The sequence below is a fragment of the Leptosomus discolor genome, chromosome 1 (assembly GCF_034619465.1).
Source record: "Leptosomus discolor isolate bLepDis1 chromosome 1, bLepDis1.hap2, whole genome shotgun sequence".
Lineage (NCBI taxonomy): Eukaryota > Metazoa > Chordata > Aves > Leptosomiformes > Leptosomidae > Leptosomus > Leptosomus discolor.
The window spans coordinates 94,419,543-94,432,324 of record NC_141391.1 but is presented as its reverse complement, the minus strand read 5'-3'; the positions used below and the strand labels follow the sequence as shown (position 1 = coordinate 94,432,324).

The window sequence follows — 12,782 nt, the reverse complement described above, 5'->3', positions numbered from 1 at the left end:
AGGAGAGAACATGCTGTTTAGGCAGTATTTTATATACCCAAAGATGATAACAATAATATATCAAATGAGCTTTGTGCAACTTTTTTCCTTTTTCTTCCAGGAAATAGTTGTATAATATGCAAACTACATCCAGTCTTTGTCCCTGTGGAATATTTTAAGTCATGCTGTTCACATCAGGGCAGTTGAAGTAAATTGAATTAGTATCACAATGGTGAACCACTGTGAGTCCTGATAATCATGTGTACACAAGCTACTCTTACATGCCTAAGTAGGAGTTCACTTAAAATGTACTTCTAAATAAGACATTAACTTGTCCAGCTTTTGACAACTGGCTTTTGACATCTAGCATTTTTAACGTGTACTGAGTGTATCAGAAATGCTTTCTTGCACGTGAAGCCCATTCTGTACTCAATTTCTGTTGAAATTGCTAGCCAGGCTCCTTGCTGACCCAGAAAGGGGTGGTTCTTAAAGCAACAACACTACCGCTACCCATAGTACTAATGCTGCTCTCTACATCCAACACCCCCAGGTGAAGGAGTAAGACTTCACTCAGATTTGTGACATGCACCTAGCACACAGATGCTTAACAACATGGAAAAAAGAAAAAAATGTTCCAAAAATACCTAAAATATCTGAATTAGCAATAGAAAGGAGATCTATTTGAGACAGATATTAAAATCCAATATTGAGCACCTTTAAAAATATCCAAATGCTGTATAGGAAAATGATAACCATTTACTGCCTTCTTGGAGTATTTTCCTGCTTTAAAATATAAATAAATGATCTCTAAAGCCCCTCTGAGTGTTTTTAAGAGCTACATTATTTATACTATTCACTACTCACGAGGGTTTACAACATTTTCATGCCCTGCTACATCTAAATTCCTTTTAGAACTTAAATAGTGTCCTGGTTAAGTGTGATGAGGCCACTATCAGTGGTGAGAATTGGAGAAATTAATGCTTTGGTAGTAGGTCTGCTTTGCTCAGTATCTTGTACTGTCGAGGTCTCAAACTTCACACCTATTTTTGCCTTCTAAAGCTGTGTTAGAACTATATTTTAATCACACTATATAACTACCAGTCTCTTTTTTCGGCACCCAGTAGTAATGACTCAACAAAAACATTGCAAAATCTAAATCTGGCTAAACTGTTGGGGTTTTTATTTGTACACAACAAAATCTTTCATTTTCCAGACCGTTCTCATTTGATGTTGAAACACTTTAGACACAGCTGTTTCCAATCTCTCATCAAAAGCTGAAGAGATAAGTTAGAATTTTAAGAGATGTTAACGGCTTTAAAAAATACAAAATACAGAGGTTTTGTTCTTCAGTATATCTATTGAACGTTAAACCACGCATCTGCTGATATACCACATACTTATGCATCAGTCAGTATCTAAGAATGCAATACTGTCTTCCCCCAAAAGTTTCTGGGTTTCTGCCTGCTTAAGACACTCTGTGAGTAGGACACGAGCACCCCGCCAGGTGGAAGGGGGAAAAGGCAACTGGTGTTCTTGAAGACTCGCCACATATGTATGCTATGTATATGCTACGTATGCACCTGACCTGGACTTTCATGTCGACATTTACCATAGCAGCATTTTTGGTAGTGGAGAAATTGAGGGAAAGTTAGTCTAGCCACCTCCTTTATGCCATCGCTGGAAGGGAGGGCATGAGGCCACCACTAACTGGGAAGACCCAAGGAGACTTCTTCAGGAGCACATAAGTGCTCAGGGATGGTACACACAGACAGAGTGCTGGCCTGAAGAACATTTCATTTCCCTAAGTTACATTATTTCTACAGCCAGGGCAGTATATTCTTTTGTATATACTGTCCGTCATCTTAAGAAAACCGGCTTTCTATCAGAAAACACGAATATATCACTTAAAAATGCAAACTGAAGGAGGTCTCTTTGGCAGGCATGCTATCTGCAGTGGAGACGCCTTTTGAAAATGGCACAGAGTGAAACATCGACTCTGCATGAACCGAGGCACATGTGCTGGCAGCGGGGTTTCACAGGCATGTGCTGAGAGCAGCAGCACGGTAAGATTGAAGAATTTCATCTATCATTCCCCAGACAGTGCTCTATGTGACACACATCCATCTGCCTCTTTCTGACCATGTCTTCCTCCAACTCTTTTTAGCCTTTTTTTTTTCTCAGCACTTCCAGTTCCTCACCACAGCAGCACCTACAGCAGAACTTCCTTTCCTGCCCTTTACCTGCGCAGGCCAATCCCAATCTTTGCTGCCATTTCAGTCTCCCTCTCCTGGGCTCTTCATCAGAGCTTCAAAAACGTCCAACACTGGAGTGTACCCACCAGCCTGCAAGCACCCAGAATGCCCCCAGGGTGGGATGCTATCAGGAACCAGTGTCCTAGCAAGGTTTGTGCACAACAGGCTGATGTCCAGAGGGAAAAAACTGGCCACAGGAGCTGGGAGTTAGAAGCAGCAGGAAGGAAGGTCTGATAACAGCAAACATTGAGCAACAAATAAGTATTTCTAGCTGTTGCTGTCACTAAACATCGTAAGAGAGTAAACTTCCAGAATTGTAAGAATTGTGCAGGAGAATTGTATTTTTTAGTTATTATTATTATTTTAGGACCGTCTCTATTTCTGCAGATACTTAACACCAGTAACTTTTAAGTATCAGAGCACTGTCATTCAGTAAGGTTATTCACTGGGCTAAAACCACTGTGTAGTTTGGATTGGGCCCCTAGTTCGTCATCCTCTTATCATGACTAATCGAATCTTATCTGGGGCTTCCAAAACTTAATTATGCTCAGCTGGGTTGCTGGGTTATTTTCTCTTTCCTTATCATTCTTTCACTGTTTGGAGAACAATGATTAGATTGTTAAACATTATTAAAAATTGTACTTTAATGAATTTCTCCCCTCCATCAAAAGAAGTATTTTTATTACCACTGTAACTAGCTAAATTACAGCTAGTCTGGTTCAGAGTAATAAAACTGTACTTCTGAACTGCTATTAAAAAAGCATGAAAGATAAATTATGTGCTTAAATTAACTCCTTGGCATAATTAGAATATATCTTTAGGTCTCCAAGAGCACTTAACTTTGCCTTGGCTCTTCTTGTTCATGCAACTAAGACAATCTCATACACTTTCATCCTGTACTGCTGCTTAATTTCAGTTTTGAAAGTTTTCATTTACCTCTGAACACTCAAAAACTGAATCTTCAATGAAAAGCACGCTGGTTATTTCTTCTGTAATGCCAGTAGTGCCTGGAACTCCAAATAACCACAAGCTTAAATATTGGGGATTTTTTCTATGAAAATTGAAAGGTGAACTGTGAGGAAAAAATGACCAGGACTATGCTTTCAAATTCAATAAATGTGACATTAGTTTAATACATTCCTAGTGCCAGTTGCTTTCCCCTGTTAACAAGTCCCTTAAGAAAACTCCTTTACAAAAATTGAATTTGTATTACAAATTCAAAAAAGCTTTTTTAAAGATGCCTTGAACTTGTCTTTCAAGCCCCAATCTTTTGGGTGCTTTCACATAGCTGTCTTTTTCTTACACAGATGTAGAATAAGGGTTACATTGCGCAGAGAAACTCTGGAGCCAGCTTGCACCTGAATGAATGCACACCTCGGTATCGGCGTGTTTACCAGGCCAGCTTCAGACTGTCCACGAAGGATACATGCACGCTGCAAGTCACGCTCGCACTTACGTCTACGTTTGAACTGTAACTTGCAGACTATGTAAACCCCTAAATCTCTTGCCCTTCTCAGGGCGGCTAGAACACTCCAAGAGTTGGATGCTAGAGGAAAAGCAGCGTCGCAGGCGAGCGCACCCACAATGCGCACAGTAAGCGCTGCAGAAACCCACGCAGTCGACAGCCAAGACATAGTAAAAACCAGCCTGAAAGCACCCGTGGCTAAGCTGGTTGAACGGATCGAGTCCCTCCTCTGCAATACGGAGCAACCCAGCAGCCCTTTAACCACCCTTTGACTACAGTGGATGAAACGGGGCGCGTGCCCGTGCTAATGTGGGCACCACAGCAGCAGCAGCTAATCGACTGCACCTACCACGGACGACAGCTTCTCACACAGGCAGGCAAACCCGACAAGGGGGATTCCTCCCCACCGCGAAGTCTCTGTACAGTGACAATGCAATCTTAAATGGCTAGGAAAGGTTACCCAAGAGAGGGGCTGTGTGAGCCCCACGGCTTGGATCAGACTGGGACAGCTGATGGAGAAGCTGCAGCTGCATTAAGACTTCCACTGGCAGCGGATTCTTGCACAATGCTGCCATACTAGGACGGGCCTTATATTCTTAGGAGTAATATCTAAATGACGGCCAGTGTTTTGGGAAAGGGCAGCTAAAGGGACATACAGAAAGCGAAAGCAAGAGCTACCTGACCCACTAAGATCTGCTTCAGGTACCTCTATTGTTCCAGCACATTCAAATGCTGAATTTTTACCAAAGCCTTGCAGCACAGATAAACTACAGAGATTATCACTATTACAGATTTCTAACCTTTTACTTTAATCTTTTCTATGGTATCTGTGCCAATAATAATACCCTAAAGCCCTCCTTTTTCCTTATTTTCTACTTTCAAATAGACTAGCATTAGTCTTTTTAATCTCTCCTCACGTGGAAATCTAATCTTTCCTTAGACTGCAATGGCTTAGATGATCTACTGTTGTGTTTTGTTTTTTTTTTTTTTTTTTTTTTTCTGGAAAACAAGGTGATCAAAGCTGAATATCAAAGCCTAGCGTACTCTGGGCAGAGCATGAGCAACCTGGAGAAGAGTCGCTGCTGAGGACCCAGTGCCTACCCATACCCAGCCGGGTATTTTACTTAAGGTGAGCTCTAGCCTGGCCCCGTGGGCGCAGGAGCTGCACTCACTCCTGTGCAAACAGCTTCAGTCTGACACCAAACGTATTGGATTCGAGCGGGGAGGTATACTTCGGGTGCACTCCTCATTCAGACTAAAACTGATGAGAAGAAAATGTTTTGGAGAAAGCTCCCAAACACAGTGGCCACCCACATTTTTATTCTAATTACCAGCAAGATCCATTTACTTAGGCCACTTTGGTATAGCCAGCCTCAAAGGTAGGCAAAATTGGTGCCTTTTCACCTTCAGTTTCCAAACTAACATTTCCCCTTGAGAAGACCACCCTCCTTCTGAAAATTGGTGTCCCTTACTTCTAAAGAAATACTCCTTTACTTACTAGACAGTATTTCCCTATTTGTCTGTGCTTTGCTGCAAGCAGTGCAGCATGCGGGTGGGATGCTAGGAGCTCTCTGGGGATCTCTCCCCCTTACTGCCCCAGTGTGCAAACTCTTTATTGGCGGCATACGAGCTTGGGGCCAGTGCTTTCCCACACCTTCACCAGTTTATAGTGCACATGAGATGCTACCTCTAATGGTGGAAAGTGAAGAAAAAAAAATAAATCCAAGTTTAGCTGTAGTCAAGCTGCAGGATTGACAGATCTCAAACCAAAAGCGTTGGAACATTTGATGCTCTGCCTGAAGCCCTTGCTTCCGTAGGCTAGGAGTGATTGGGGAATTTGCTTTCATCTGGAAGGCAAAGAAGTCTTTGTGGTTATGGAAGAAAGCCTGAAAATGTGACCCCGCAACACCCCAGCAGCTCAAAAATTTAATGGGAAATGTGAAGACTTACAGCTTTTTTTCTGAATCTCATGTGACTTGAGGATCTGACTCATGAGTTTTGAACATTTGAGGCTGGCCATCTGCAAACTGCTGAGCAACCGGAGCAGTTCGTCTCGAAAAAGTACAGCCCGTTTCCCCGCATCGCTGCCCGAAAAACTCTCCGGGCCTGCCCCGGCAGCCACTGCCACCCTGGGCGGGGTGCGGGCCAGCAGGGCTGCGCTTCCCCGGCGGTGTCCCACGTCGCCAGAGCAGGGAGCGGAGGGAGGGCAGCTCTGCCTCCCCATCACCCCCTCGCTCACGGGGAGCCCCAGCGCCAGGAAAGGCGGGAGGGAGCAGCCGGCTCCCTCCCAGCCTTGGGGGCGACGCTGTCCCGGCCACCTCGGTGCGCTGGCTGAGGCGGGGACGGCGCAGGCCAGGGCACAGGCCCAGGGCGAGGGACCCCGCAGCTCCCGCCGGGCCAAGGCGCTACCGGGCGATTCGCGCAGGCCACGTCGGAGGGGAGCTCTGCCACAGCCCGCGGGCGTGAGGAGCCCCTCGGGGGGCAACCGCGGAGCACACCGACGCCTAACCCCCAGGGTATGGCGGGGGAGGGGGCGGGTAGCGCCTCCCTCCCAAACGCCCGAGCCCCTTCCCGCCCGCTGCCGCCGCCGGTCCCGGCGGGAGGCGAGGTGAGGCGGGGCGGGGCGGGCGGCCTGCCCCGGCGGCGGCGGTGGCGGGAGGAGGAGGAGGAGTCTCCGGCGGCGCCCGGGAGCCCGCTCGGAGAATGTCTCCGTCCCACTCCTCCTCCTCCTCCGCCTGCCCCTTTGCCGCGCAGCCCTCAGCGGGGAAGGGCCGCCGCCGCCGCCGCGCAGCATGGGGAGCTGCTGGCTGCGCTTCGCCGCGCTGCTCGCCCTGGGCGCCTGCCCCAGCCTGGCGTACGAGGGTAGGGAAGGGAGAGAAGGGGGCGGCGGGGGTCGGGGAGCCCCCCGCGGCGGGGCAGCAGCCGTGGCGGGAGAGCGGGGAGCGCGGCGGTGGAGCCGTCTCTTCCCGCCGGGCAGGAGGGCGCTGCCCGCCCGCGGCCGCGACTCAGCCCGGGGCCGCGGGGGAGCGCCGCGGTGCCCCCGGCTGCCCGGAGGGGTGTCCGGCCGGGTTGGGGCGGCGGGGGGTGGTGGTGGGTGTCTTGCTGCTCGCTCGCTCCCCGCCCGAAGCGCTTTGTCTCGTCCTTCGTGTTGTCTTTCCCTCGGCTCGTCCCGGCACGGCCGCCGGCTTCAATGGAGCCTCGTCCTCCGTGTCGAGTCCCCGGTTATTAGGCGCGGTTAAAACTTTTACCTGTTTTGGGTTTAAACATGCGGGGTGCAGGTTGGTGGTGGCCCATCGCATTTTCACATTGGCCATTGCATGTGCATCTCCGTGCCCTTATCCTGGCGAACTGACAGAGGACTGGGAAAGGAGAAGGCACCCCCTCGAAGTTCCTTAAGTAGGATAGAGACACCACGTTGTCCTTAACTGTAAAGGGCGGGTCGAGCGTACGTCTGATCTACCAGCCTTGGCTCCGGGACGTTGGCACTTGCAAATCTTTCACTAGTTTTTGTTGCCTGTGTGCGATGGCGGATGCAGAAAGCTCATCTCCATTTTCAGTGTGAAAAATGGAAAGGTGAAGCTGGCTGGGTTCTTTCTAGTAATTTAAAAAAATAAAAGTATGCTTATGTTATTGCACTTCTAATTATTTGCATTTGCTTTAGCAAAATCTGAAATAAGCTCAAATTTAAGTCCATTTCCATGGCAAAAGGAAATCGGTGTGTAGGGCTGCCTGTTCTTTTAAAGCAGCTGCATCTTGTCAGGTTAGACGTTGCTGACTTGGTGGAAGTTGCAGGCAAAGCCCGTGTAAGCTGGCAGTGCAGCGGTGGTTTTACAGGTGTAGTCAATGAAAATCTGTGGTGAGAACAGAGCCTTCAAAGTAAGCGGGTACTGCCTCAAACTGAGGTGCGTTAGTGTGGGTTGGCAGCTCAGAGAGGCAACGAACAGGTGAGAAGGGTGTCTAGCGCAGTTCGCAGCTGTGCGTGCAGAGAGCCTCCGCTTGTTGGAGATACCTATTTCTTGTATCCAGGAGCTATCCCTACTGAAGACATAGTTCTGCCTGTGGGAGGGTCATAAAATGGCATAATGATGGCATTTGTGAGTTGAAGTTACTTTTCTTATTTTTGTTGGCGTGCTTCAAATGGCTTATTTCCAACACGAAAGACACCGGAACACATATTTGTGCTCTTTCTTTACAAAACACTAAGGTATTGGACACATCAGTTGCTAAATCAGCAAAGACAACAGAAGTTTTTGTCCTGGCATTTCTCTGAGGACTGTCATACTGCCAAACTCCATTTATTTTCTTAGGAAGATGACTGAATGCTTTACTTTGCGGTTCATGTGAATGTTAGTCTTCAGTTAGTTTGCAGAGGATGCTAATATCCTGTGCTTCTCTTTCTTCCTAAAAGGCCAAATGTAACTTCTCCAATCTCAAAAATCCAATTTTTGCATGTGATCTTCAAGTTGGCTGCACAAAAGCCTGCTTGTTTCAGCTTTCGCTCATTTGAAAGTCCAATTTTCTTCTTATGCTTAGTGTCAAAGTCTCCAAAGAGCTTAAATCAGCAGCAGCTGTATTTGTAAACTGCAATATAAAGTTAAGGGTTCACGTTTTATTTATTTTGTTTATTTTTTTAATAGAGAAAAAATGATATTCTTTAAAATCTTTATTCTCAATATGAAATCTAGAGAAACTGTAAAAATTTTCTTTCATGGTGCCGTGTTGGTATGTAGTTGTGCGTGTTAGGTACAGAATGCCATTAAGTAAACTGAAATAGACTTCTTCAAAAAATCTCCATAGGATGCATGTGTATGTGGCCCTCTTGAATACAGATTATACATGCACATACTTTAGTGAACTGTTAGCAGGCGGTTTACATTTGACTGTTTTGTAGACAAAGTCAAACAGTTTATTTTGGATTCATATAAAATGTTTATTTTCAGTGGTAGATTGTTATCTAAACATCAGAAATAGTCTAATCAGCTCTCGAATTCATAATTTGGTACCACTGAAGTTTCTAGTGTGGAACATTTGTGCTCCATAACCCAAAGACTGTGATGAACACCACCTAAATAAAAATAATCTACATGCCGTAAAGAGAACTCTGCAGCAATATTTGATGGTAGGCAGTGAAAATCAAGACAGTATTCTGCCTGTGTAAATGTCATTTAGCTATCTCCTTGACATAAGGAAGGCAACTGAAAAATATCTGAATACTTAAAAGTTCTTAAAATACTTAAAAGCATTTGAAGCAGCTGCTGTATTACCTGTAACTTTAGTTTCAAATCTTGAAAGGATGCCCGTGGCCTTTTTAGGTTGTTCCATTCAAAGCCTGCAGTGCACTGACGAAGTCTCTCTGATGGCACCACTCAGGAAAGGACATTTGAGAGATGCACCTTTTGGAAGTTAAAACAAGCTTAAAACCTTTTCCCTAAGGACTAAAGAGGGAGATATGATCTTTGAGCTCGTCAGTGACTCTTTCTCACCAGGTTCTTCTACTCTTCCCCAGAACTCCTCCCATCTCTTCTTTTCCAAGCTGTGAAAAATCCTTACCCTGTTGGGCTCGGGCAGAGCACTGCTGACCATCCACCTCGACATACATGCATGTATACAGATGGAGATCACTTGTTTGGTGTTTTGGATACATGGAGGTGAAATCAACAATCTTACACTGTGCAGTGCCACTTGTACTCGTGTCTTTACATTTTTAGTAGACAAATGAAAATCTAATCTATGATAAAATAAATGTGAAGTGGTTATACTGCACTAAAAAAAGAAACTGCACATTGGAACAGGCCATTGGTGTGAAGGCACCGTGAACCTCGAGAGAGATGCCATTGAAATCACTTGGAGACCATGTAATATTGTAGAACTATATTCAAAAGCTGTTTGAGATGTAATTCCATGAAAAACAACATATATGTGTGATGTGCTTGTAACGTATGTATATATTTGGACTAAGTATGAGTCGATAGAAGTCTGGTTGTGGAAAGGGTAGCTCTTCTCAGTTGCATTGTAGATCAAGGGGTGCATCTGTGGATGAGACTTGTGAGTGCTGCAGCTGTTCAGAGAGAGGCAGTCCTTGCCCAATAGATAGACAAAGGATAGGAGGACAAAACTGAAGGAAATAACTATTTAAGGCTGCTTACAGTCATATGGCAGGCTTTTTTAAAAAAAAAAAAAAAAGCTGGCATTGGAATTGATAACTTGATTCCCACTCGTAGCTGCTGTCCATCAGACCAAGCTGCAAAATGGTCAAGAAACAGCCTCCAGGCCCCTGAGCAGCTGGTGTTCTGCATTGCCAAGGGTGGGGCCCGTTGTGTCAGCTGAGGGTTTTTTTTTAAATACAGCTAGCTTGCTGTCTGACTGTTAATCTTAGGTGGCAGTTTGTGTGGAAGAACATACAGCATCTGCTTGTGTGTTTAGTTCTGTGGGTGCTGGTCCCCTGAAGCTGAGGGCGCTGATAGCGAGCTCGTGGTGCACCCAGACCTGGGTGCTGTGCATGCTGGCTAGGCACAGAACAGAAAGGCAGGGGCTGCCCTGGGATTGCTTCCAGTCCAAGTCATGATAAAAACCAGCACGTGAAAACAAGCAGATAAGCATGTCCTAAGGCACAGCTTTATCCAAAGGGGTGTGTTTGGACTGGCTGGCTCCCTCTAAATAAGCTCCAGTTGGCTAGATGGTTGCGTATGAATGAATAAGACTTCCAGCAGCAGGGAAGCCTGATAGAAATGACGTTCTCAGGTGACCTCAAATGCAACAGATATGTCATTTTATATCAATCAATAATGATAACTCGTCCCCTGATGCTGCTTTTGTATTTTCTCATGTGAAGTGGGCCATCTTCATTCACTGTAGTAATTCCCTGCTGAAGACCCACGGCTTTAACATTAGCAAAGCACTACATTTCTTTGTGAGTGGTCCTTAAGTAATCGGGCCATCGCATCCTCTGTGCTAGGGCTGCTCAGACTGCTTCTTCTTCAGCAACACCTGGGGGCTTCAGTGCAACTGAGATAGCCTGGGTGAGATCACATAAACAAAGAGTGAAATTAAGAACATTTTCTGAGCGGTGCTTTTGATGAGTTGCTCGGCTGTCCTTTTTCTCGCAGTGAAATACACCTTGCCAAAGAGCACAGGCAAGCTAGCTGCTTATAACGGCTTGGGTAGCTAAGTGTAGGCAAGCATTGGAGATGGTTCAGGAGGTGCAATAGAACAACCAATAGCAGTTATTCCTCACATCTGCAAGCTGCTGTATCCCTTTTATTGTTGGTCCACTGCAGCAGTAAATGCTAGCAGATATGCTACGGGCTTCCTGAACATCTAGAGCGTATAAACTCAGTTTTTATAAAAACTGGCACTTGAGACTACCGTCAGTACAGACAAGGCTCTTGTCTGTGAAAAGTGTGAATGAGCATATAACTTGACATATCAAAACCATCAGTTCTTAAAACAGTTCAGTAGTGTTGAGGTGTGTTTTGCTGTCATCTCTTCATCTCTCAGGCAATTGAGACCAGTAGTTGTAAATAAATGGGAATGTTACTGAAATACATTTTTGTTTGTTTTTCTCCCGCTGTAGAGATATAAATGGGATGGGTATCAATGGGGTCAAATTTGTGGCTGATGAAGGTACAAGGAACAAGATTTGGCTTGCTGTTGTGTCGGCATTCAGTTGAATAAGCCACTGGGTTGAAAATTCAAACTCCTTACATCTATGATCTCTAACCTTAGGTGAGTTGTGTGGACTTACTTGCTTTTCCCCATTGGAGAAGCCTGTGTAGAAAGTCTTCTGCTTAGATACCGCTGTCCGCTGATTTACAGGAAGAATGGAGTTTGGAGATGGGCAGGGACTTCAGCCTGCACTGTGAGATGTCTTGATGCAGTGTTGATAAACCATAACTGGCTGAAGGCCAGAGGTGTGTGAGGGACACAATTTGCATGCATGTGCTGTAAAGACACAAATGATGAATCCTGTATTCTTGCCGTTTTTGACTTCATGTTGGAATTTCTTGCAGTTCAGTTACTGCAGGCAGACTGTCGGGGGGGGGGGGGGTCACTGCAATAATTGGTGAGGCATTAACTAGGGTCAATGGCTTATGAGGTGTGTAAAAATATACTTAAATTTTTAGGTACTAATGCAGTGGTCCTGACTCTTGAGACCTGTACTGTGCTGCCATATGTGAGATTAAGGGTAAGGTCCCAAGACCATCTTTACTGGGAGAGACTGTTTCCAAGAGATCGGTCCCCAGCCCACTAGTGTGATCGTTTGGAGTGGAGAGCACTGAAGAGGTAAACTTCAACAAAAACCAACACTCCCATCCCTCCCAGCCTCCACTCCCATTACACTACTAATCTTTTGCATGAAAAGTGTATCAGTAATTTAATACTTCAGGAAATTGTGGTATATACTGTATCATAATACAGGCTATAATTTAGTATTGTCAGTCTTTTGTGTTTTTTGTGGTACTTCAGTGAAGCTTCTGAAAGTACAAATGTCTTTTCCCCAATGGGGGTAACAAATTGCCTGTTCCTCTAAAGACTTGGCTAAATTTTCTGCTTCTGAAATGGCTGTTTGTTGTTGTTTGTTTTTTTTAATTTACTATTCAGAGTTACGTTATGTATTAAAAATTACGGTGTTCTGAGGATCATCTGTTTCGCAAGGCATTCACTTAAATTTTTTTAGCGCAGTAAATGAGCAGCTCAGCACACAGGGCATGGCTGGCTGGCCGGCACTTCTCTGCCACTGTTTGTAACTATTGATTATATTTAAAGAAGCACTGCTAAGGTTGTTCAAACTGAAAATTTATGCTGCAGTACCTTGAAAGTAGCCCCAAATTACAGGTTTTAGCTTCAACAATTCTGATCTTTCCTGTAACTTGAAATAGCCACTGAAGTGCTCTGCCAGAGTTTGAAACCACTTTGGCTTATCATTTGGCATCTTTACATGAAGAAAGGATTTTTGTATTTCTTGGGAAACACATGGAAATAAATTACATTTCCCCAACTTAATACATATAGGAAGCTTAGCTTTGGCGGTATCTTCCTTTGGTTTGTCTGAACACTCTTGACAAGGTTCTGTTGTGCTTGAGGAG

The 12,782-nt window shown here is 45.1% G+C and overlaps 1 protein-coding gene across 2 annotated transcripts in view; it reads left to right on the top strand.

The window, feature by feature from the left end:
• The first annotated feature begins 6,488 nt into the window (after positions 1-6,488).
• Positions 6,489-12,782, top strand: part of SRPX (sushi repeat containing protein X-linked) — a 45,722-nt gene continuing 39,428 nt past the window's right edge. For both annotated transcript variants that reach the window (XM_086470952.1, XM_086470886.1), the window contains exon 1: positions 6,489-6,558. In XM_086470952.1, coding sequence (XP_086327078.1) covers positions 6,489-6,558 — 70 coding nt within the window. The remainder of the gene's footprint in view (positions 6,559-12,782) is intronic.